This window comes from Syngnathus scovelli, chromosome 12, assembly GCF_024217435.2.
Source record: "Syngnathus scovelli strain Florida chromosome 12, RoL_Ssco_1.2, whole genome shotgun sequence".
NCBI lineage: Eukaryota > Metazoa > Chordata > Actinopteri > Syngnathiformes > Syngnathidae > Syngnathus > Syngnathus scovelli.
The window spans coordinates 531,887-556,014 of record NC_090858.1 but is presented as its reverse complement, the minus strand read 5'-3'; the positions used below and the strand labels follow the sequence as shown (position 1 = coordinate 556,014).

The 24,128-nt window shown below is 45.9% G+C and overlaps 2 protein-coding genes across 8 annotated transcripts in view; both read right to left on the bottom strand.

Moving 5' to 3' along the window:
• Nucleotides 1-1,102: 1,102 nt before the first annotated feature.
• Nucleotides 1,103-16,262, bottom strand: ttc27 (tetratricopeptide repeat domain 27). Its single transcript, XM_049735879.1, has 21 exons — nt 16,115-16,262; nt 15,913-16,053; nt 13,676-13,853; nt 12,582-12,711; nt 12,254-12,394; nt 11,301-11,403; nt 10,798-10,956; nt 10,441-10,571; nt 10,128-10,240; nt 9,302-9,368; nt 6,454-6,567; nt 6,105-6,200; nt 4,980-5,102; nt 4,395-4,622; nt 4,160-4,258; nt 3,768-3,820; nt 3,048-3,213; nt 2,269-2,466; nt 2,085-2,196; nt 1,918-2,018; nt 1,103-1,367 (listed from the first exon to the last, which is right to left on the bottom strand). Exons 1-21 carry the CDS (start codon nt 16,119-16,121, stop codon nt 1,242-1,244), a joined length of 2,586 nt encoding a protein of 861 aa, XP_049591836.1. The 5' UTR covers nt 16,122-16,262; the 3' UTR covers nt 1,103-1,241.
• Nucleotides 16,263-17,249: 987 nt separating this feature from the next.
• The window catches only part of birc6 (baculoviral IAP repeat containing 6), a 36,897-nt gene continuing 30,018 nt past the window's right edge, over nt 17,250-24,128 (bottom strand). For all 7 annotated transcript variants that reach the window (XM_049735860.1, XM_049735863.1, XM_049735861.1 and 4 more), the window contains exons 65-73: nt 23,768-23,990; nt 23,441-23,586; nt 23,023-23,133; nt 22,204-22,415; nt 21,456-21,617; nt 20,743-20,820; nt 20,322-20,510; nt 18,882-19,016; nt 17,250-18,432 (exon numbers count right to left, since the gene is read on the bottom strand). In XM_049735860.1, the coding sequence (XP_049591817.1) occupies nt 18,202-18,432; nt 18,882-19,016; nt 20,322-20,510; nt 20,743-20,820; nt 21,456-21,617; nt 22,204-22,415; nt 23,023-23,133; nt 23,441-23,586; nt 23,768-23,990 (1,487 nt within the window). In that variant the 3' untranslated portion in view covers nt 17,250-18,201. The remainder of the gene's footprint in view (nt 18,433-18,881; nt 19,017-20,321; nt 20,511-20,742; nt 20,821-21,455; nt 21,618-22,203; nt 22,416-23,022; nt 23,134-23,440; nt 23,587-23,767; nt 23,991-24,128) is intronic.

The following is a 24,128-nucleotide window of genomic DNA, read 5'->3' as shown; positions in this document are numbered from 1 at the left end:
GGAGAGAGTAACATGTGATCAGGTCCAGAAAGTGGAGGAGCAGCTCACCAACATGCAGGAAGAAAGTGCGCAAAAAGACGCTCAAATGACATCCTTGCGCTTCAACACTCAAAGGCTTCAACAGGAAATTCAGGCTAAGGGGGCCACCATTTACACCCTGCAGCGCAAGGTCAGCCAACTGGCCTCTGAGAGAGAAGAGCTGCGACGGCAGAGTTATCTCAAAGCCCAGGCCCGCGCAAAGCGAGCCACGCAGAAAAAGACTGCGGCTTTGGACGAGAGTCTGGCCGCTGACGAGTCTTTACCGAATCAACGGGAGCTCGTTCGCAAGATGCTTTTGCGACACCGCACGCAGGTCAAGGCCATAGCGCTCCTGAGCTACGAACAAGCGCAAGCCGCGGCCGCCTCCGACGGCCTAAAGGAGCACATTCGCTGGCTGAGGGCGGAGAACGCATGCGCCGCCGCTAAATACCAGGCTTCCCAGGCACAATACGGCAAAGTCAGCTCTCAATGTCACTCCGCCTCACAGCGCTGTAAAGAACTGGCCTCGGCCAACGACGACCTGCTCTTTGAGAAGCGAGCGCTCGCCGCCCAGCTCCGCCACGTGGAGGATAAACTCCGACTATGCCGGCTGGAATGCGGCGCCGCTCCGACGCGACTCCAAAAGGCTCTCAAAGAGGAGAAAGAAAGATGTTCGGAGCTGGAGGAGAGAGCCGCCCGGGCTGCCCGCGCCCTCCGCAAGGAGAGGAGCATCTTTGAGAAACACGGCCGAGCGCTGGACAACGCTTGGAGCAAACAGATGCAACTGGTGGACGAAAAGCAGACGCTGAGCGTGGCTTTGCGCAACGCGCTGGACGCCAACTTAAGGCTGAAGAAGCAACGAGAGGAGGAAGCCGCCGCTTTTGCGTGAGGCGCGATTCAAGCTGCAGCACCAAAATGGGCTCTGCCTAGAGGGATTGGGATCGGATGCGCGTTATTTGTTGGACTCTTGCGTCTAGAATCCACACAAAAAAGAATCGCACACAAAGTGCCAGGGCTTAGCAAAATGTCGCAAATCTTACAGTGGAGGCAGAATTGCACCAATTACTGGGTTAAACTTCCAAACTAGAGTAAATCATCATTGGAGTTTTAATTCAAAGTAGCAGTTTAAATGTCAATTTAAAAAAAAATAATAATAAAGTATTGCTATCTTAGAGTTTAAAAAAAAAAAAAAGAAGTGCGAAGCGACTCCTTTGAATGGGTATTCACGACGATTGGCCACGAAGCTCTCCGCACAGCTCCTGCAGCTGGGTAAGCAGATGCTCCAGAAGAGCGACATCATCTCGTAGCTCGGCACAGATCTCACCTGAAGCCGCATCAGTGTGCATTTGCTGGAAGACAACATTAGATGAAAGTTAAAGACATTTCAAGTGAAACAAACGCTGATGTCCACTTTTGAATGCTAGTCTCCCTCCATTTAGGCAAAATGTCATCTTGACTGAATCCTACTCAATTGTCTCAATATCTGATTTGTGGTGAAGTGCTGCCCTCTTGAGTGAAAATGCAAACGTCGGCGTTGGCTATTCATTTGCAGTCTGGACCCAAATGGTCAACATCTGCTTTGGAGGTCTCCACAAGTCTCCGATAATGCCACAAAAGTTGCGAGATGACTTGCTAGTCCCTTTAAAAAAAGTCGATAGAAGGCTCTGAATAGTTGCTCCTAAAGTACGCTGTGAGCGCCATCAGTTGTCATGGTAGCTCAAGGACCATTTGCATGAGACATAACTGCCCCACCCCGAAAAAATCCCAAGAAAACCTAGTGTGACAGACAGAGAGAGAGAGAGAGAGAGAAAATGGTATTTCCTTCTTGAAGTGGGATCCATGCATGCATGCGTGCATGTACGGATCACGGCGGCTGACGGTCTTGAAAAGCATCGGTACCTTGGCTTTGCTGGCCAAGCCCTTCAGGCTGAGGCGGGTTGAAGAGAGCATCGGAAGAGCTTCTGCAGGATTCCTTTTCTTCTTGCTGCAAGTCATGCTTACTAGAAAAACAAGAGACAGGTTAACATTGATCTGCCGCCGATCACCGCAAGTTCAGCGAGACTCACTTTCAGCCATATCGACGGCTCTTCCGATCACTTCCTTAAAAAGATGGGGCTCCTTTTCCCAGCCGCCGGCTTGAAGCTCACAGCGATGGGCCTTGGCCAAAAAGTGCAGTGCCTACAAGCCCCAAATGATCATGATTCTCTCGAAAGAAGCAAGGGGCAGATCGTTTTGGGAGAAACATGAGACCTTTTCATTTTCTTCTGCACTGCAGCTGTGGCCACCTCCGTACAGCACAGCGTACTGCTGCCATATTTCGGGATCGTTGCTGTGGCGGGCGCTGATCCGACCCACAAGTTCCTTTAGTTTGGACTGCAAAGATGCCGCCGGCTCACCCTGGCTGTCGGACAACTTTTCAACCACAGCTCGAACTAGGATCTTAACAATCTGCGACGGAGCAAACGGAGGCGTTAGGCGCAATTAGTCAAACCGCTGATCAAGCGAATTCCTTTGTTGTTTATAAAATCAGTGAATAATACGAAATCAACAAAATCAATCAGGGGAAATGTGACACTTTAATGCAAATAAAATGGTGTTTCCTGAAAACAATGCCGTTCGTTTGAAACATACAAACGACGTAACTATAAGTTAGTCACGGTTTATGTTCCATTTTTGTCAAACCCTTCTCTAATGAAAAGCTGGCTGCTCTCTTTACGGACAAATTGCATTTGCACATGTATGTCTGCTGAAATAGGAGTATATAGACGGTGCTTTATGAATACCTGATGCTATTTCCTTGTTTAGGAGGCTTTTTCGATTGACAGAATATTACATACGATCCAAATAGAAAGAAGAAATCCGTAAAACTGAGAATGCCCGTCTCAAAGTATCAATGGGATGTTCCTGTGTACATCTTGTGCCACATGAGAAACTGGAACGCTTGCAGCAAACTCAAGCTAAACTCAACTTTGTATGACTGTCCGTCTGTCGCGCCGCTCCGTTGGTCAAGAGAAGTGTTTGTTATTCACCTGGATGTCCTTGTATTTGTCTCTTAGATCCATCAGACGATGGTAGGCATCGATGGCTTCAGCGAAGGCACCGATGTCGACACTGACAACAATGAAATTTTCCCAAATCTGCCAGTGTTCGTAGTTACATTTAAGGGCTTCTTGGAGGGTACGAAAGGCTCGGTTTCTGGAGGAGAAAAGGCCCAAGGAGAAACAATGTCACAACAAATTGATGGTATTTGTGCATTGCAATATTGATTGTTGTTGGAAAAAAATACCTACAATATTAGGATAGCCTTTATTATTTTGCTGTAAGTAATGAAGCTTTGAACGCGGTTGTCAAGATTTAAAATTCCAACCATTCGAAACGAAATCATAACCAAGTACTGTGATTTTTTTTCGCCGGCAGAAAAAGCTGTCTGGCACAAAAAATGGCATTCAAGAAAGTCACATTAGGTAGTAGAACTCATTTTTTCACAAAAATCCAAATGGGAAAAAATCATAAGGCTTACTCACGGAGCGTGAGCACGACTAAGACATGTCTGCCATCTAGTGGTGACGACAAATTCAAATTGACGCGTTTATTCCAACCCTATTTTAATAAATACCATTCATTATTTTAATGGCGCGATTAAAGACCACTGGAGCCAAGTGTGGTCAGGGGCCAACTGCCAGTTGCCCATTGCCCTTACCCGGTGCAAACAATTCAAAATACAACAATTAGCAGTGGATATCACTTACTTATTTCCTAGGCGAATGTATGCTGTCGAGAGGTTGTTCCATGCTTCTGCATTCTAAAGGCACGGTGAGGGGGGGGGGGGGGGGGGGGGGGGAGAACAGAGATACGAGTGTTGTCTGATAAGTAGCAAATACATCCATTCATGTCATTTTCAATCCTACCTGAACGCTGCTGAGAGAAAATGTGCATTGAACAGGAAAACGCAGCGTGAATTCCTACATTGGTACAATCGGGGCTATTTACACTTGTTATTCATTATTTTTCTTAAGTCTAGACATGAGAGCGAGAGAGAGAAAGATATGAACCGTAGATTTATGGCTTTGTCTTTTTTTTTTCCCTTCTTCCTCAGACTACCGCTGTAAGGTTTCATCAGTCTGTTTATCTTGGGACTCACATCTGGCTCCAGTCCCACACATCTTTGGAAAGCCTTGGCCGCTCCCTCGTAGGCCTCCAAGGCCAAGTAGGCACAACCCAAGGAAAACCACACACCGAGCTACAAACGGACGGACAAACATGCACACACACACACACACACACACTAGAGTTTTACAGATTTAGAGTTGCATTCATTCACTTGTCGGGCAAATGTTCTAAATCAACAACTTTGTACTGCTCGGAAAAACGCGTACCTGCAGGGAGTTGATTTTGAGCGACTGTTCGAAGCAGTCCACACACTGCTGGAACTCCTTGTTGCGGAGATGGAGCAAGGCTTTGGAGCGCATGGCTCTGGCGCTGCCATGTCCCGATAGCTCCCAAGCCCGCTCGTAGTAGCGATGCTCCCTTAAGATGTCCCCCAGCAGGCAGTACAGACTCGGCGTCTCCTTTTTCTCCAACTCCCTGCGGACAATCTCTTCGGCCTGAGCGCAGGGGAAAGAAAACACTTGTCAGGTTCGTTGCGGTCCAAGCAAACTCGGGTGCGACAGCGCCGTTGCTTTGGAAGGCGCTGTGCTTCACTTGACTTCAACTGGCCAGAATTGCGAGGAGGCCAACTGGAGATGCTTGAGGGAGGGAGGGAGGGAGGGAGGGAGGACTAGCACGGCACGGATCACTCTTTCAAGGGCTTTACCTTATCCAGATGGAAAAAGCCGGATTGAACAACAGCACTCATTTGGCTGTCCAATTTAAAGGCCGGCTTTGAGACTGGTTGGCTTTAGAGAAGACTCCAGGGAGCCGGCCGGCACAAGCCATTCTTCTGTAAAACAACATTTGTATACCTTGCCGTGCTGCCCGAGTCTCTCGTAGCATATGACGACATCTTCCCATAGCTGGAGCTTTTCATAAATGAGTAGCGCTGAACTGATGCAGGCCAGCTCTGTCAGAAGCGTCGCCAGCTGTTTCTGGAGAGAAAGGGAACAGGATGAAAATGGAGTTGCTCCATCATTTCTACTTACAGTGGAATTCGGAGGCAAACGGCTAGTATGTCTACTGAAAGTATCATTTGGCGTGAAAAGCGAGCCCATTTTCAACTCACTGAAGGGCAATAAAAGGGGCCTGTTTTTTCAGGCCCTTCTCCAGAAAGAAAGGAGGAAAGAAGGAAAGAAAGAAAGAAAGAAAGAAAGAAAGAAAGAAAGAAGGAAGGAAAGAAGGAAAGAAGGAAAGAAAGCAAGAAAGCAAGAAAGAAAGAAAGAAAGAAATGCATCCTATAGTATATATCAGCGGCTACAATCAAGAGCCTCGACCTACTTTCTTTTCCCCGGGCTGCAATAGGGACTCTTCAATTCCAGCTTTATTGCTGTTATCAGTTATTATAGGACGCCTGGGTGAGCGCTACGCCCCAAAAATGCTCTTTTCCTCTCACGGGCATTCCTCCTCCTTCAATGCCTCAGACAATTGTAAATGACTCTTTCTTTTTCTTTTTTTTTTTTACACGCACACATCTTCGGCATATTATGGTGTCTCGCCAGCATGCGTGTGGCAACAGATGTTGACATTTGTTTTATAGCGGTGTCTGCATGCAATCCTTTGTGCTCATTTTCCAAATATAATTTGGAAAACATGAACTGATCCGGTGTAAATCTATTCAGAACACATTTTGTTGTCTCACAATGGTTTTGTTGGACGTTGTTCCCTTGAATAGCCTTGGTGAAAGCTTGTGTTGGCTTGCTATACACAGCACAATGTCTTGAAATGAATTAAAATAAATAAAATAAAACGTATGAATCAAAGCATTGACAATGCCACTCAATCTGTCATGAAGAGGATTTCTATCTAGGTGCACTTGTCTTCTGCGTGTTTGATGTCTATGATGATGGGCGCACATCCATCCACAGTGTCAAACACGTCGTCTGTTGCGGCTCCACAAGCGAATGTGGCCGAGAAAACCGGTCGCACTCTGTTACCTGGACAACCCATCTGGTTGGAGCGCGGCAGCAGTAAAATATCTTCAGACGTTCAATCACGGGACAGTTGTTGTCTTCAAAATGGTCTACTATTGCCTGAAAGTGAAAAAACAACAACAACAACCTTTTAACAGCCGATGACCACAAATAACAGACATTCAACTCTTTCCCCCCTACTATTCTGACTCGCTCTGGGCACTGTCAAAATACGTACGATTTGAAAAAATGCCTCGTCCTTCCCCTCCCCTCCCCTCCCCTCCCCGCCAATGCCACCCACCCACCTCTTGGCGGTCGATCCAGACAAATGCGCTGTCAATGGAGTCATGATGAAGTCAAGTTTGTAGCTTACCTGAGTTTGCATCATGGCTCTCTCAATACGTCGGGAACTCCCTTTTTCCAGTTTGGTCCGGAGGCAAAGTGCAGTCACCTCCACAGCCCAGAACTTGGGCTGAGACAGCAAAAACTGCAGACAAACAAGTACATTCCAACAATTATTATATGTTTTTTTTTATGTAATAGCTGTAGACCACACTGTCGCTGGAGCTTTGGGAAGAGGAATGAACAATTACAATCATTTTTGCACCGCTTACTGGGGAATCAAGGTTGAAATGGTCCGCAGTTTCTTAAATGCTTCATGATGTTAGCTTGGATCCCACGCACTTTTGGCCATCGGCTAAAAATGCGAGTGATGCAGAATTTGGAGGATTATCACCCTGCAATAAGTCTGTCCTTTCAAACATTTGGAAGAAACAACATTCATCGAGATTTACGAGGACAATTTTCTTCTGTTGTACGACAATGTTAGTTAACCCATAGGAGACGAACGAGAATGTTTGAAAGCGTTTTTGACATTCTTCTTGTGGAATCAAATCAACGCAAACATAGGAAGCATCCAATTCAAACCTTTGGATATTTGCGTCAACAATGAATTGTCTTATGAATCTCTTGAAGGGGGCTGGCTAGGCTTTCGCAGCAGTGGAATGGAATAAAGCAGCTCACACAAGCGAGGGCTAAAGCCAAACAGAGTCAGAGGTCAGTCGTCGGTGAAGACGGCCAGACATGTGACAACCATCTAACCAGCCTGCAGATTGCTGGATCTACGTGTAGACTGGGAAGATGCCTGCTCACAGAGCCAGCAGTATTCCTGTCACACATGACGTACATGACCATACATTAGGCTGCAACCTGATCAAGGATGCAAGATAACGGATCCAATACTACATTGTTGTTGTTGTTGTTTTTTTTTCTTTCCTTCTTTCACCCCACCACAACAGCCTGCTTGTGCGTGCGAGCAAGAGAGAGAAGAAAGAAACTAATCAAGCCAATCAGCTAGCATGGGACACAGATGTCACAAGTACGGTAACTAACAACAAATACAATGAAATCATATGAGAGACATTTGATTTTTTGGTGCGTGTCATAAGCAACAGAATGATTTGGCATCGATGGATTCCAGCTGGACCTCCGGAGACCTGCTGTTTTTCAATTTTAATTTCCTGTCCTGACAGCCAGTCTTATCAGCCTGGACACATTCAGGATCGTCAGCGTCTACGCCAAGCGCGTTATCGGATTTCTTTGTTGAAACGTCTCCAGACGAACAATATGTCTCCGAGTGAGATCTGTTGAATGAAAGAGTCAAGCTTGTCTTCCAACGTTGATCACTTCCACTTTAGTTTTCAGTGATGGAAGTTGACTTGGGTCCCTGACGCTCAAGTGGCATGGATAATAACTTGAAGACATCAGGAACGCCTCGTCCCGCCAACATGACCTCACAACGACCGGAGTCGGAAGACAATGGATTCATGGCTTTTGCAGCTGCTCCAAGTAATCACCGCTCGCTCTTTCTCTCTCTCTCTCTCTCCCTCTCCCTCTCCCTCCATTCACACTTGAACACAAATTACAGTGGAGTCTCCAAAGGCAAAGACCAGTTGGTAAGCTATTTGTTCTGCTTTCAAACACATTTTTTTCATAGGAAATAATGGCAGCAAAAAAAAAAAAAAAAAAAAAAATCCAGGGTCTTGCCATTTTGTGATGTCATCCATAACTCTGTCTAGTATGAACTGTCGCTTTTGGCAACAAGAAGAAAAAAAATCACGCCTTTTTCTCCTCAAATCTAGTGCTTCTTTTGGAATAACAAAGAGCATAACAGAGTCCATTTTTTTGATGCCGGCTGAACTGAATTCTTATGTGACGTCAGCACGATGGACAATCCAATTCAAAGGTTGTGCACAATTTCTTTTGCCTTCAAAATTGGATTCAATTCCAAATTCAGCTGTATTCAAGGCTTCTACTGTCTGTAGCCTACATCAAATATTTCAGTTTGATCAAATGTTCTGCTAAACCAAATGAACTTGCCAAGTTGCTACAACGATGGATTTGAGGATAGAGCTCAGTGTCGGGGCGGGGCGCCTGTCCGCTTCAAGTGAAAAGGAAAGTTTTATGGAAGTCACCGGCAACTCCGTGCTCTTCACTGTGAGGGAGGGCAATAAAATAGTCAAGATTAAAATGCCAGGCAGGGAGGGCAATTTAGCAAAGCAGCTGTATAAACATGTGGACTCGGACCATTTTCAAGTGTCATGCTCCACAGGGAATTGTTATGAAATAGGCTGCGTGTCACCTCTCAACCACCAGCAGCAGCAGCAGCAGCAGCAGCAGCAGCGGGAGGGGCGTGAAAGGGTTACAATGAAGGACTCTGGAGTATTTTTCATTCTTCACAATTTTGGGATTTAACATGCTTAAACAGCCGTCACCTACAGTCCATGTGTTAACAACTAGAATAAAAGAAGCCGGATATAAGAGATCTAAATCTAATAAGAGCCTACATAAGCATGAAAAATGACAAGCAGGCCCGCTGAGACTCAACAGAGACATCATTATCTGAAGACAAAAAACAAAGACATTTTCCACACTGACTGTAAATTGCAGATAAATGGCCAAAGTGAGACAGCCATTGCAAAATCCTACTGAAGTCAAAATAAAACTCAAGAGATGGCGCGCAATCACTTTTGTCTTTGTGTACGTATTGCCGACTTGGTGGCTGTCTTACCGTACAACAAGATTTAGTTTGCAAAAAGAGGATCTGCTTTCAAACAGACACAGGCACGCACGCACACGCGCGCCAGCAACAATCTTACCCTTGGATGGTGACACAAAACAATTGAAAATGTACAGATGTTAATACGATGAAAGGTACTTACTGATGTGAAAGCCAGAAGTTCCTCTTGCGTCAGTTTGTGCACAGGATTATTCTTGTGAAAATGTGTACTGTAAAACACAATATGCACAAAAGTGCATAGCGGGGTCAAATATTGTCCAAGAGGAAAAAAACGTACAATAACAGGCCAAAAAAAGAACCGCCGTAAAATGACATGACAACTCGGATGCTCATCCATTGCCAAGCAATCTCCCAGGCTTCTTTTTCTACTGACCTTCACTCCACTTTCTATTAGGCCTCTCCAGCTTCTCGTTGATTTTTAAACACACAACTATTGCTTGTCTTCTGTGTGAGCGCTTTAGTATAAAAGCCTCGCGAGGTTTCCACCTTTCGCCTCCTAATTGATTACTTTCCCATTGCCAAGACTGCAAAGTGCTTTCCCCGAGCGGATCTTGGTGTTCAAAAATGAACTGTGAGCGCGGGCATCCGTCCGTGCGTGCGTCTGTCCATCTGTCCATCTGTCCATCTGACCATCTGTCCGTCCGTCCGTCCGTCCGTCCGTCCATCCATCCATCCATCCATCCATCCATCCATCCATCCATCCATCCATCCATGAGGAGCATTTTCTATGAATTCTTCATCACCACATCTAGACCAGACAGCGTTCTTTTCCGGATGTATTTTTGTCACGACATATTGAATCAGTCCAAGGCACAAAAGGAAACTTGATTAACTTTGAGGAATGTGTAAATAAATGGATCATGAAGTGCACTACACAACAACCGCAAAGTAGGGAAATAGCCTCTAAAAGACACAACATGCTGCCGGTGTGTGAACGCGGGCGGACTCATCATTTCTTGTGGACTTACCAGATTCCCAGGATGACTGCCTGCTCCTCCGCAGTGAGTTCCGGCACCTCATACTGCTCTGGCTCTGCTAAATGAATCTTGTCCAACACGGTGTCATCCCCAAGATTGCAATCCTGCAAAAATATCAATAAATCAGAAGCATGTCAGACTGCATTTGAGAAGGAAACGAGTTTGAATTTGAAGAGGAGCTCCTGCTGTTTTGGGAATCACATTACAAGTTGTACTCAGATCTTTATTTTGAATGACACAAATGGAACTTGGCATAAATTCCAATGAAATCAGTAGCCACAGTGGCCACACCGTCGTCGCATACCTTGGGCAGTAGGGCTTGTGGCGTTGGTGAGGGACTTGCAACACACTGCTCCTGATTCTCCTTTCTCTTTACCTCGAGGATGAGCTGAGCCAAATACTTTTGCTGGAAATAGGTACGTTTCCCCAAGGCACCTTTATTTACAAGAAACAAATATCAAGGGTATTGTATTCAATCCGTTGAAAATGGGAAAACCAATCAGACAGAAATGAAGTTATTCATGCGATTTGACCTCCCATTCACTGATTAATTGACAAAAGAATCCACAGATTGGTCATTTTTGAATGTATTAAAAGAATCATCAGTTGCAGCCCCAGTTGTGATAGAAGAAGAAGAAGAAAATATTTATAAACATCATACCGGTCGTGTTGATATCAAGCATTGAGAGCTCCTGGGCTTTCTTAATGTGTTCCTTGGCAGCCTGGTATTCAAAGTAGGTCAGACTACAATAAACACACTCCAAGTGGAACTGGATTGCCAGCTTTCTCTGCTCGGTGAACAGAGACTCGCATTTCAGCACTGTGGGGAAGGAAGAGGGAAAAAGGCAACACAACCAAAAGTCTGTCAGACAGAGAAATCACTCAACCTTCTGGACATTCGGCCTTTTCCTGATAGCCACAGTACAAAAGGTTTGTCGTCGCGTGTTTATGCACCGGACAACTGTTGAGAGTCGCAGCAGATTTTGGAGCAAGCTGGCGGCTGCCTGCCAGCCGGCCAAGTAGAAGCATCTTCCGCGGTTGCCGGGAGCGAAAACTCAGGCATGACTTTAACTTCCGGAAGGTACAAGTAAAATAACGTCGCCAACAGTACATGTATGTCATGACTTTGTATATGACTATGAGTTGAAAGAACTTCATGTCCACCTTTTTCTATGCTCATGAGAGACAACTGGAGGAGCTGCTGAGAACATGCCTCCAGGATTTGTTGGTGGAGGTTGACGTAGCGTAGAGTCCACCAGGAGAGAAGCTGAAACGTTTTTCAAAAGAAAGAAATGACAATGCTTCATACATGATATGCACTCGATTAAATGAAATGCACTACGGGCCGGCCAACAGACTCCTTCCCTAGTGTTATTTTTGTCACACCATCTTTAAAAGGAAAAAAAAAAAAAAAAAAAAACAGTATAAAAGGAGGCCACCAAAATGCAAATGAAGGAAAACATATCCGACTGCAATTTGGATGAGCTTTGGAAGAATAAGCAAAGAGCGTACATATGTGTGCATATTTGTGTGCTTTAGCGGTAGCGTAAAGCTTGCAAAGCTCGCCCAATTACCCCAAGCTTGGCAGACAACAGCAGTATGAATTCAATTCCTTCTGCTCCATTAGTATCGAAAGAGCACATTAACACTGAATCACGTCTGACAGAAAATCACTGTTGCACTTGTGCGCACATCGCATCGCATCGCATCGGTGCTGCTGATGTCAGATTAGGGCGCTTGACAATTATTCTCAGCCCCGTGACTTGAAATTGATTTGCACTCACATTAGGAATGACTTAGGGCTTGCTGAGCATGGCAAAAAGTTGCCATTTGCACTTTCTTCAGTCATGCTATGAACGCAAAGGGAGGATTAAATGGATGACGTAAAACGCCATGGAAATACTTCCTCCAAAACGACAAGATGTCATTCGCTGTTAGCCGAGTGGACGTTCTTGTGGGGAGGATGAGCTACTTCTCGCGTACGTGAACGCTTCCCATCTCGACTATCTGCGGTGGCAGGTTGGTCAAAAACTTAGATAATGACGCTCGGATCAAATTAACCCTCGGTCCAAAAAAACGATATGAAAAATTGAACATACGCACAGCAGTGATTTTACCTGAAGTTGTTCCATCTTGGAACAGCATTTGGTGAGAATGACCCTCGCCAGCAGGAGGAGGAACGGGTTGGCCACCAGGCTGTACACAGACTCACCATCCAGGAGCAGGAAAGAGTGGATAGCTTCTACCGTGGACTGAGGCTGCAATACAAATTGCATTGGAAATCAAGTTTACTGGCCAAAAAAGATCCAATCTGTGATGGTCGATTGTCCGTGGCCATCTCATCTGGCCGGCCGGGCCTTCGAAAACAGTCGTGCCGGATGATCTCCTTTACACCATATACTAAGCAAGTAAAGGAACTGCAAATCGCTGAAGTGCAATTTCTACCTGAGGAGAGAGCAAGGCCGGAGGCAGAAGGTCCGAGACAGGAATGGAGAGTGGAGGACCAGTCCAGTTGCTTTGGGCAAACATGTGGAGGCAAGACACTGCCAGCGTCAGCACCAGCAGTTCTCTGGAGCTGAAAAGAAAAAAGTTTAGAGGTTACTTCAGGGAGTTTTAAAAAGACGTTTCAGCTGCCATTTCACTTGATGGACAATTAAAAAATTGGGAACAAGCGACGTGCTTGGCTGCCTCCCTATTTGCTTCCTTTCTACATTGATGGAGGGCGATGGAGGAAAGGAAAGGAAAGGAAAGGAAAGGAAAGGAAAGGAAAGGAAAGGAAAGGAAAGGAAAGGAAAGGAAAGGAAAGGAAAGGAAAGGAAAGGAAAGGAAAGGAAAGGAAAGGAAAGCAAAGCAAAGCAAAGCAAAGCAAAGCAAAGCAAAGGAAAGCAAAGGAAAGGAAAGGAAAGCAAAGCAAAGGAAAGCAAAGGAAAGGAAAGGAAAGTGAAGCAATCATTATAAGCCAAGAGGAGGAGCAATGTGTGTCACATTTATTTTATTCATGAGCCGGCCGGCCGGAGCTAGCGTGAGGAAGAGAGATGTTAAACTGTGCTTATTAAGAATTAATCATTCATGACGAAAGGAATCGAGACACTTAATAGGAGCCAACAAACACCCTTGAGATCAGCTCAGCTACTTCCACCTCATTAGGTCATTATGGATATTTTCAGTCATCAACTGCAAGAAACATACCAGATGGAGTCAAAATGCGAGCGGTGGTGAAATTTGGAAATGGATCACATTTGGGCAAAAATTGTTCACGTGAGTCACATTAGATTTCAGAGCTCGCAAATCGTGAAAGACTTCAGCGTGCCTCGCAAAAGCTCCGACTTTTGGAAGGCCAAAAGTGACTGGCAAACTTACAATGCCTTCTTTAACCGGAGGATGCAAACAATTCCGGCCATATTTGTAAGCATGTTTTCATAAAATGCTTTGCAAAAAAAAGTTGCGTACAATTTCAAACCGTACAGTCAAATGCTTAGCCACGAAGGGCACGTACGTGTATTTTGGGGCAGCAAGAAAAGGAAGAAATGATACTTTACCTGCTGGTTTGATCCCCATCTGCGCTCAGGTACGAGAGGACGCGTCTCTCTAAGTAGGCCTCAATGCTCTCGCCCTCGTGACAGCTGCCATCACCGCTAAGCAGTGCCAGCACCTGAGGGCTTCTCAAAACTGCCTCAAAGTCCCCGTTCAGCAAGGACTCCAACAAAGAGCCGAGCTCTGGGAGGAGAAGAAAAAAAAAAAGAGGGGCTTCAAATTCGGAACACTTGAGGTTGTCAATTCACACGAGTGCAAATTCATTCACATTTATAAATCCCCCTAAAAAAAAAAAAACAGTCTGCTTCTGTTTTGCGGATTTCACTGACTGCAGGTATTTTCTGGAACCTACTAAACAAGGGAAGACGGTGCATGATTAGTTTTGGACGTTATCATTTGCCAGAGCACATGAATGTGTTGCTGCACCATCAAGTCAGTTTCACCATCAATTCATGGACTGGCCGTTTACGATGACCATCCATTTTTGATTTTTCCTCCACATCTGACTGCATTCACATGATCTTTGACATACACGCTTGGCTTTAATAAGGATCTGCAGCTCGCGGTGTAGTCAAAGAGCAGGGCAGAGGAGGATGAGGCCAGGGAGAGAGAGAGAGAGAGAGTGAGTGAGTGAGTGAGTGAGTGAGTGAGTGAGTGAGTGAGTGAGTGAGTGAGTGAGTGAGTGAGTGAGTGAGTGAGTGAGTGAGTGAGAGAGAGAGAGAGAGAGAGAGAGAGAGAGAGAGAGAGAGAGAGAGAGAGAAAGAGAGAGAAAGAGAGAGAGAGAGAGAGAGGCGCTTTGACTTGATGAGGTAGAAAATGAAAGCCTGACGAACGGCCAAGTGTTTAATAACATTTCAGCTATTCTCCGTGTCTGCTGATGAAATGGCAGCAATTATGGAAAACAAGGCCGGGGTCCTCAAATTACTCTATAATTCAGAACAATTCATAGAGTGCAATGGGGAGCGAGCGAGCGGGCGAGCAGAATTTGCAGCTGAATTACCTGCAAGGTCCAAAATGAAATCTCTGCAGACACTTCAATCCACGAGCCTTCATTAAGAAGCCAAGTGCACAGTCAACGTGCGTCCGGTGCTTTCCATCCATCACTTAATACGTAGCCTTGGTTTGATCCAGAGTAATCTGTGCCGAGATCATATTCGGAGGCTTGACCTTACTGACCAAATTCCAGCTCAAGGGGAAAATAAATAGAGCTTGATATTCAAACACCAGTCAAAGTCAAGACAGACTAATGAGTTATTACAATGTTTCCAATTGGTCATATTTTGACATTTTTTCACTCGCCGTTCAGCTTCAATCAATTCCAGATGAGGTTTTTTTTTTTGTTTGGCTTGGAATATAGCGCAGCTCTGGAAGCACGGACATTTTTCCAGACGTCCTTCCAGACACCCTTTTGATAATTATGTTGGAGAATCTTGTTAACAAGTCGCTCCAAAATATTAGTAGGAGGAAATAAAACTAAAGGACACGAGCTAGCAACTTATTTCAGTGCAACCGTTCATTTTTTAAAAGAGCAATTCCCACCGGTATTACCCAGGATCTTTCTAGTAGTATGCAAAAGGAAAATAGGAGTCCAAAAAATATCATTCAAAAATATTAAATCCGTCCATCCACATTTTGCTCGTCTCTTTTTGGGAAAAATAGTTAGTTGCTTGACAGGCTGGAAAAGTCAATAAATAGAGCAAAAACACTGCTTAGAAAAAATAGTCAATAAATAGAGCAAAACACTCTGCGCAAGTCACATTCAAAGCACAACTTCCAGAATAAAAGCAAAACCATTTTTACGCTTTACTTGGCCTTCATGGTCATCGTGAGGGGCTGGAATAATTCAATCATGAAGAAATAATGGATGAAAACCAGGTAAACTTATTCAAAGCCCAAACAGCAGTCACACGCGTGCATATACATTTTTTATGGGTTGCTATCAACTATACGTATACATGTTCATTAGTTAAGTACGCGTTGTTAAATCGGTGAATTATTGAACGGAGTCAGGCACGACATCGTTCATCGCGTTTTAGTAAACACAAGCAAGCCCCAGGAAAGTCAATGAATGATGTCTTGTTTTTTTTTTTTTCGTTTTAACTAGGGGTGCTTGCAACAGAACATTGCTTGATTGTACTCTCGGGCTAAATCATAGAAACAAGTCTGTCTGCGTGTCAAGGCGTCCAGTCCCTCCCTGACGACACACAGGGTTGATGTTTTTGCTCCAAAACTAGTCTCTCACCTGCGATGCTGTACATGTCCTGTTTCCATGCCGTCTCCTCACAGGGTGTTAGAAAGCCTCTGAGGATGGCGAGCTCCACATCGAGCGACATTTTCGCAGCCACGACTTCCTGATCTGGTCTCACTCGCCACGATTTCATTGCTGCAATGAGGTTTAGCCGTCAAAATTCTCTGCCAGATAGAGTATGATCATTTGCGCATACCATGCATGTGGAGCGTGAGCAGTCCGTCAGCGGGCAGCCATGACAGCTGCGCGTTGCATTGTGGGAACGTGACAACAGTACAGACAGACAGGCAGGCAGACAGGCAGGCAGACAGGCAGGCAGGCAGACAGGCAGGCAGGCAGACAGGCAGGCAGGCAGGCAGGTAGACAGGCAGGCAGACAGGCAGGCAGGCAGGCAGGCAGCCACGCAGGCAGGCAGCCACGCAGACAGGCAGGCAGACAGGCAGGCAGACAGGCAGGCAGACAGGCAGGCAGACAGGCAGGCAGACAGGCAGGCAGACAGGCACAACACCGCACCGGACGTAACCCCCGCTACATCGCGGTTTATCGTTCGCGTTTTTGCCGTTAAAAAAACAACATAAATGATGGCAGGCGTGACCGTGGAGATGCAGAATAACTAACAAGAAGATTAGGATGCTGCTTCTCCGTTTAAGTGAATTCAAATAGCATAATTGTGTTACAAAAACGTTTTTTGTTAGCAACTTCCTCAAAACACTGGCTTCCCTTCACACCTTCAAAAATACGCTGCACCCATCTGTTGTGGAAAGCACCCTTGTGTATGCATGTACTGTAGTCAGCTAGGCTGTGTGGCGGCCAGACATGTGTGTGGCGGCCAGACATGTCGGACACGTGTGACAGAGAGGTCACGGCACGCTTCTTTCTGCCTGTCATCGACGATCCAACATTTCCGCTGCACGGACTGACGGACGGCACCATCTCCAGGCAAGGGAGCAGCTTCAGTGACAGGCTGCCCCCCACAAATGACAACATCCTTCCTTTCTCAAGACTACAAGCAATAAAAAGACTTAACACAGATTATACTTGGAATAGCTATCCTTTTTGCTTTGGAGCCTGCGTAAACAGTCTCTCAAAGTGCTCACGACAGGCACCTTTGCTTTCGGCCGTCTTTCAAATTGTTTGTTCCACCAAAATGACATTTTGCTACAGCGATAGATCAAGTGCAGGTTATGCGGTCATTTTGCGTACAAGTTGAGCTTGACCTTTACCCTCCCCTGTGACGCACAATGCAGGAGGAATTGGTCATCTTCAGTAAGATGTCAAAGCACTGCACAAGGAAAGCGGACAACAAAAAAAGCATTGGCACAATGGACGCATACTTTCAAGCATCATTTTAATGTCCTAGCAAAAGGATTAAGCGGCTGGCTGTTCTAGGGAGTGATTAAAATAGAAAGTGCATCTTTTTGTTCACTGGAGTTTCAACATTAAAAAAAGTTCCAAGCAATTCTGTATGTCAGATGGCGCAAAAATCATCAGTGTGTAGAAACAGCAAAAGAAAGTCAGTAAAGGTAAGGTACACTGTGGACTGGCTGGCTGGCTGGCTGGAGGACTTGGGGCTGTTTTGGGTGTCACTCAAAGGCACATCACAGCTTTGTATCTCACGGGGATTGTTGCGCACGCACATACGCACACACAGACACACACAAGACACGCATACAACATGCACAAGCCTTCAAATGACACACGGTCGGTCTCATGATCCAAAACGTTTATCCAGCGTTCGCAAGAGGAAGAAAATAACATTGAAGCTTTTATTGAAGTGGATATGATCCCAGAGATATCAAATGAAGCGACGTGTGACCAAAGGGGCTTTGCAATTCTTTTTTTTTTTGTTCTTTCCTTCTATAGTGTTTCCTTTCTGCTGCTTCTCCGGAAATATTGTCCTTTAAGAACGGCCACCATACTCTCAATAACATCTGCTGTCGCTCCAAAAGATGGGGGGGAAAAAATAATTAAAATTGAGTAAACATTCATTTCTAAAGGTAGTTTCCCTTATATAATTTTCCTCTGCCATGTATTTATAAACAAGTTTAATAACATACCAATCAGTGGTTATTTCACAACAGGGTGGGGGGGGGAGCACAAAATGTTTACACGCTTTTTCAAGGTAAATAAAAGTCTTTGTTGACCATTTTTATGATGGGCATAGCATAGTTCAGAGTTGGTCTCATGGCGTTGTGGTTCCTCACATCCCCACGCGTCCCACTATTATACTATTAGATCTTTACATACAAATATGGACAAAGTGGCGGCTTGTGCTCCAAAGCCTCAAGTCTTTTTTTTTTTTTTTAAAGTAGCCATCTGCTCCGAGGCGCCGCCGTCCTCGTCCTGACTGCCGCCGGGCTTCTCGGAATCCTGAGCAGGCAGCTCTCTGAGGATCAGGGTGGCGCTCTTCTCCGAGAACTCGTCGTTGCCGTTGCCGCCGCCACCTCCGTCCGCTTCCAGACCGTCGGGGCAGTGCAACTTCAGCAGTTCCTCTCGGAGCTGAGCCGTGTGTCGCTGCGTCCCAAAAACACACAAATGGTTTGAGCCTGAAATTCATTTGGATGCTTCTTGGAGGTGGGTGCTAAAATGGGTGGGTGGGTGCTGAAATGGGTGGGTGGGTGCTGAAATGGGTGGGTGGGTGGATGGATGGATGGATGGGTGGGTGGGTGGGTGGGTGGGTGGGTGGGTGGTTGGATGGATGGATGGATGGATGGATGGATGGATGGATGGATGGATGGATGGACGGACGGACGGACGGACGGACGGACGGATGGATGGATGGGAGCTGAAGACGGAGAGGAGCGGGCGGATGTGTACTCGGAAGTGCGAGTTGGCATTCAAAATTGAAGCGCTCAAAGGGACATGAGACCTGAACCAGCCTCTCAGTCTCCTCGTCAATGGACGGCGACAGCGGCTTGTTTAGGTTTCAAGCGGAGCTGCTCTAAATGCCTTTGCGTTGTTACCTTTAGCGCTGCAGCATGATGGGACATTGTACGCCCGACCCTCTTGTCACTGCTGTACTGCTGAATGTCAGCGATCCATCCCTCGCACTGAGACATAATCTCTGTCCGCTTCAGGTAAAAATGTTTGTGGATCACCTGCAAACACAGTCAAACATGAAAACTCCATTCATGTGATGACGACGTATGTATTGATTGCGCTTTGCAAATAAGGGGAGCGCAGGGGAAGATGAGTCACAGTTTGCCGTTGAAGCCTCTGCTACGCCAATATCAATCACGTCAGCACTTTGGTTGACTGCTTTTAGCCTCCTCCTAATTCAGCTAGCTAGCTAGCTAACTTGAGCAGGGACTAGACGTGTAAGCCTTGATCTGCTGCAGAATTGCTGCAAAGCGGCTTGGTGGAGCACTTGCATCTTCCTGTTCTGCTCTATCCATCACAGTCACACGTTCCCATCTCATCCCGTTGCTTACGCTATGCTTACGCTACGTTTCAAGGTCAGCCACGTGTGGAGCAAATGGCAAAAAAAAGGCAAGATTCGTGACAAAAATTGGAAAGACAAGCACATGGCCGACATTATGCGCAAACATATAGAGGTTAAAAGAGGATGTTTTCCCCGAGGCTCCCCGTCGCATCGGCAAACAGCCACTTGACTTTTGCTATTTGGACATGGCCATCAATCACAGAACGAAAAGAAGCACAAACACGCACGTACTATACAGACGCGCGCACACAAAGGAAACACATGTGCGGTTAGAGATGAGCTCCACTGGCAGAGGGGAAGATCCCTCCCTGGCTAGCAGATCAACTCGGTGACCTTTGAGCTAACGCTGTCCACTCATTCTTCCAGCGAGGAAGACTAGCCAAGGAATGGATATGCGGAAGGAAGCGCTCTGTCTGTCGGATGGCGAGAGGGCGGGCGGCTCAAGGACAGACAGGAGTGAATGGCACTGCTGTTATTACGTCTTCCAACCAGAGGCTCGCCGTACCCGACTAACTCCAAACTGCAGCTCCCAGACCTGGCTCATAGCAGCAGTTTATCATCACATCACGTTCAACTGATGAGTCCACTCCCACACCTACACATTTCGCACACGAAAATCCAAGTGCATACTTATTCTTGTCCTCTCTCGCATCTATATTTTAACACACAAAGCATTGTCCTTAATTCCACCTGACAACCTGCTGCTGTGCAATTCACGCTTGCGCAGCATCCTCCACCTCTCCCACGATAGCACTCGTTAGGCTAAAAATAAAATGGCATCGCCAAAGTCCCGTTTTCAGGTGAATCGATAATGTGATATTTGCTATGTCACGCAAATAATGACCGTGTTATGGCAAGTCGGACAGACAAAGTGCCGTTCTATCTGCAACTTCCGATGCTCTCCACACGCGCTTGCTTGTTTGTTTTGCACACTTCGTCGCCGGCAATTTTGGAGTCTTACCTCTTTGAAGCATGGCGATGGGTTGCGCATCTGTTCCAGCATGGCCCATTTCACGGTGGCCTGACGTATGTTGCCATCGTATTCCCGAGAGCTTTGGGTGCCGCTAAGAGTCCCACGGGAGCGCTCGTACCCTGGTTCGTTGAAGTAGGGCTCAGCCACCAGGATGAGGGACTGCACTGACACTAGCACCTACAGCACAATGACAAGGCTCATTTTCGTGGAAATCATTTGTATGCACTGCAGCAAGGACATGATGACCAATTGAGAGTTTTTGTTCAATGTGAATGTGATTTTTTGGCTCTCGTTGACCATCCAAAAACAAAGGGAACGGATCCAATCGAGTGAGAGGACTGGGACAGGAGCACTGCTACTAAACTATTTGGACAGGCGACTGCCACGATGGGATGGATGTTCAACTCGCCTGTAAAAAGCTTGAGGTCTGTGGGTTCCATTTCTCCTCTGGTCTCCCATGCCATGTGTTGAGGATACTTAAACATACCTGAGAGAAAAGAAAAGGAAAAAAAATCATTAGAATATACGTACATTCAGTTATTAATCTCATCATACCAAAATATAAAATTAAGAAATGATGTGTATTGCTTTTAATATACACCTGAATTTTATGCTAACTTTGGGGTCCAGAATTTGGAAACCTCGAAAGCACGTCACATAGAAAGCCTTGGGTTTTTTTTTTTTTTTTTTTTACAAAGGTCCTTTGTTACGTTAATGTAGGTTGTTGTTCTATTTTTTCATCTGTGTGCTAAATTGCTTTGTCCAAGCTGTACCAATGATGTAGCAAGTATTTCTTCTAGCAGCTGTGACGGAAATACAGCGGTTGCCTAATGAGGTGTAGCAGATGGTGAGCTGCAGCACCTTGACCCTTCCTAAACGGAAAGACGCAACAGCCAGGGACATCTGGAAGGATGTGGACGTCAACTTCCAAATAGCAACAGATAGCGTGTGAGAGACGGACGGACGAACGAACGAGTAAAGTCCTTCCTGAGATATTTCTATTGATGATACGCACTGCTCAGAAACATTGCGTCAGACCAAAGACCACTTTGCGTCTCTGTCCCGGTTGCTAGGTCAGGGGTTCAACGATATCCGACACCTTTATTTCCATCTTCCGCTCACCTTGCCGTCATTGTAGAGATTAGGGTTAAAGCGCACACTGTGTCCACCGGTTGTCTCTAGGTTCACCAAAGGAGGTGAATTGGGATAATCTTGGGGAAAATACACATCAAATTCAAAGCAGCCATTGGCGTACGGGGTGTCTGCCGGGCCTGTGATGAGAACCTGAAAATGAAACAGAATTACGAGAATGACTCCATTCGTTGTAATGATGCTAGATAATGTCCAACTAACGGATGGCGATGCAAATTCGAGTATGGCTGGTCAAATCCAGATCAAATGGGCAGACTGCATGGGTCAATATTGCGACCGTTTTTGCATGTATTGTGCAGCCCTACTCTGAAAACAATGATAAAAAATCAAATACAAGCCAAACACTCTCTTGAATGCATGCAGGAGGGATTTGCAGGGATAGACTGGCCCAAGGTCAGGCAACTTTTTGCTGATGTTGCTGCGTCGACGAGTCAGAAGCCCAAGAGGCAAGTGGGAGGGAGGGAGGGAGGGAGGGAGGGAAAGCAATTCTGGTGATTTACTTTGTCATCTTCCAACTTTCCTCATCTTATCGTCTATGACTTTAAAGCAGGAAAAGAAAGATGTTCTGGCAGGATAAGTAAGCTTCAAAAGTGTCTCTATTTGGAAAGAAGTCAACAAGTGTGTCGGGCTTCACTCAGATTTGACTCGAGCCACTGGTACGAAAACAAACGCATGGTTAATAAATAACTTGGTCCGTTGGCGTCTGGTCTGGCTCTACCTTCATGATGTCCAGTCTCTCCTCATCGCAACGAACAAAGACACTTGATGAGGAAGACAGAGGCAGGGAGGTGGAAAGGGTGACCGCCTCCTGGGCAAGACGGCGCGATCTGGCGGCGCTGTTTGTGTCGCTGGCATTCTTCACCTGAGACATGTAATGGTAGTTGACCTTGAACATCAGCTTCCCATCCTCTGACACCATTTCAAACGTGTCTGAACAGGGAGAAAGGAAAGCAGAGTGTTCAAACTTTGAAAGCAAGTCACAACTACAAAGAAATGATGATGCGATACATCTCATTGTTTAGCAAAGTCAAAGTAACCAAGGAATGAATGAACGAATGAACGACCGAACGAACGAACGAATGAATGAATGAATGAATGCCTGCCTGCCTGCCACCAAGGCAAACTCATGTTAGCATCTGGTTCAACTGAAAGAAAATAGTGAATGCAAACTGTGGCGAAAAAAATAAACCACTCATACATTCCAATCATGTCCTGCGGACATTTTCCCCTCGACCATTGTCGTGTGGCCAAACGCATGCAGAGATTCAGACTTGATGTTTGCCCGGCCTGGAGGCTCACAGGCTCCAATTGTCAACCCGCATTTAAGTTGCAAAAACTCTTGCGTGAACGACAAATAAGTTCTACACTTTTGCTTTTCTTGGGTGCTCTCGTTTGCTTTAGTGCTTGACTCGGCAAAAAAGGAAATAGACGAGAATTCTACCTATCGAGCGAGCAACCGAGTGAAATACGGCATACATTGACACTTGCAATGGCAATTTACAATCGTTTGCCAATCAACACAAAAAGATGATCTCACCAAACTGCAGCTTCTTCATGGCAGCAACATATTTTTCTTCCAGAGACCGCAGGATAGAGAGGGGCTTGGGTCGACTTGATACTTTTCTTGACGACTCCACCAATTTCCTCTCTGGCAAACGAGAAGCACAGATTGGAGCATACGGTCTTGCTCGCCATTTTCGACACGAGTGTGAAATGAATGGGGGACGTATCATGCGTGTTTCAGTGTGCAGTGGAGATTTGATTGGTGACTCATTTTGTTGGAAGAATCCTCCCATTTTGTGCATTTCATTGCCCTGGACTCACCTTGACTCTTTGAACGGTGAGGGACGACTGTCTGTGTTCAAAAGCCACATACTACGTGTGTAGAAGCTTTGACAATTGTGAAATCTGTTGTTACAGTCGTCAAATAAGATTCAGCACGTGCATATATGTACCTTGGTTGGCTTGCCGGAGGCTCGTCGTGGCAGCGTAGACTATCTCAGCTGTCCTCTGGATGTCGGGTACGAGAAGAGTCAGGCCCTCGGGCTCTGGATCGGAGCTATCTGGCTTCACCGTACCTTTGCTTTTATCTTTCTTTGACCTGGAATACACAAATATATATATATATATATATACACACGTATATAATGTAGCATGAGGTATGTGACGCAAAATGATGGACTGGGGCTTTTCATCTTAGATAAGAGAATGCCATATTTATTGTTATGGTCAGTTATTTTGGGACCGCCGTCGGGTCATCAATACCAACAATTGCGTCCCACCTGAGACGATTTGTGTACGTGTCCACGCATGTCTTCATTTTGGCCAGCAGCATTCCAACGGAAGTCTGTCCCTCCGAGTGTTCTTCATCCTCCTCTTCCTCATCCTGCCCTCGGTCACCAGACAGAGGGAGCAGCAGAGGGACGAGGGATGTGCACGTCGAGATGGCCCGGAGCAGCTCCAGTAATGCTCGATACAGGGGCACGTGGCGTGCCATATCTAGAACTACAAAAGCAAAACAAAACAAAAATTCCTTCATGTTTTTGCAAAAAAATATCAATGATAGTGGCAACCGGGACTTAACCAAACAAATAACACAATCAGATAAGAGTTGGTATCTTCTCATTTCCTTAGCCATGATGA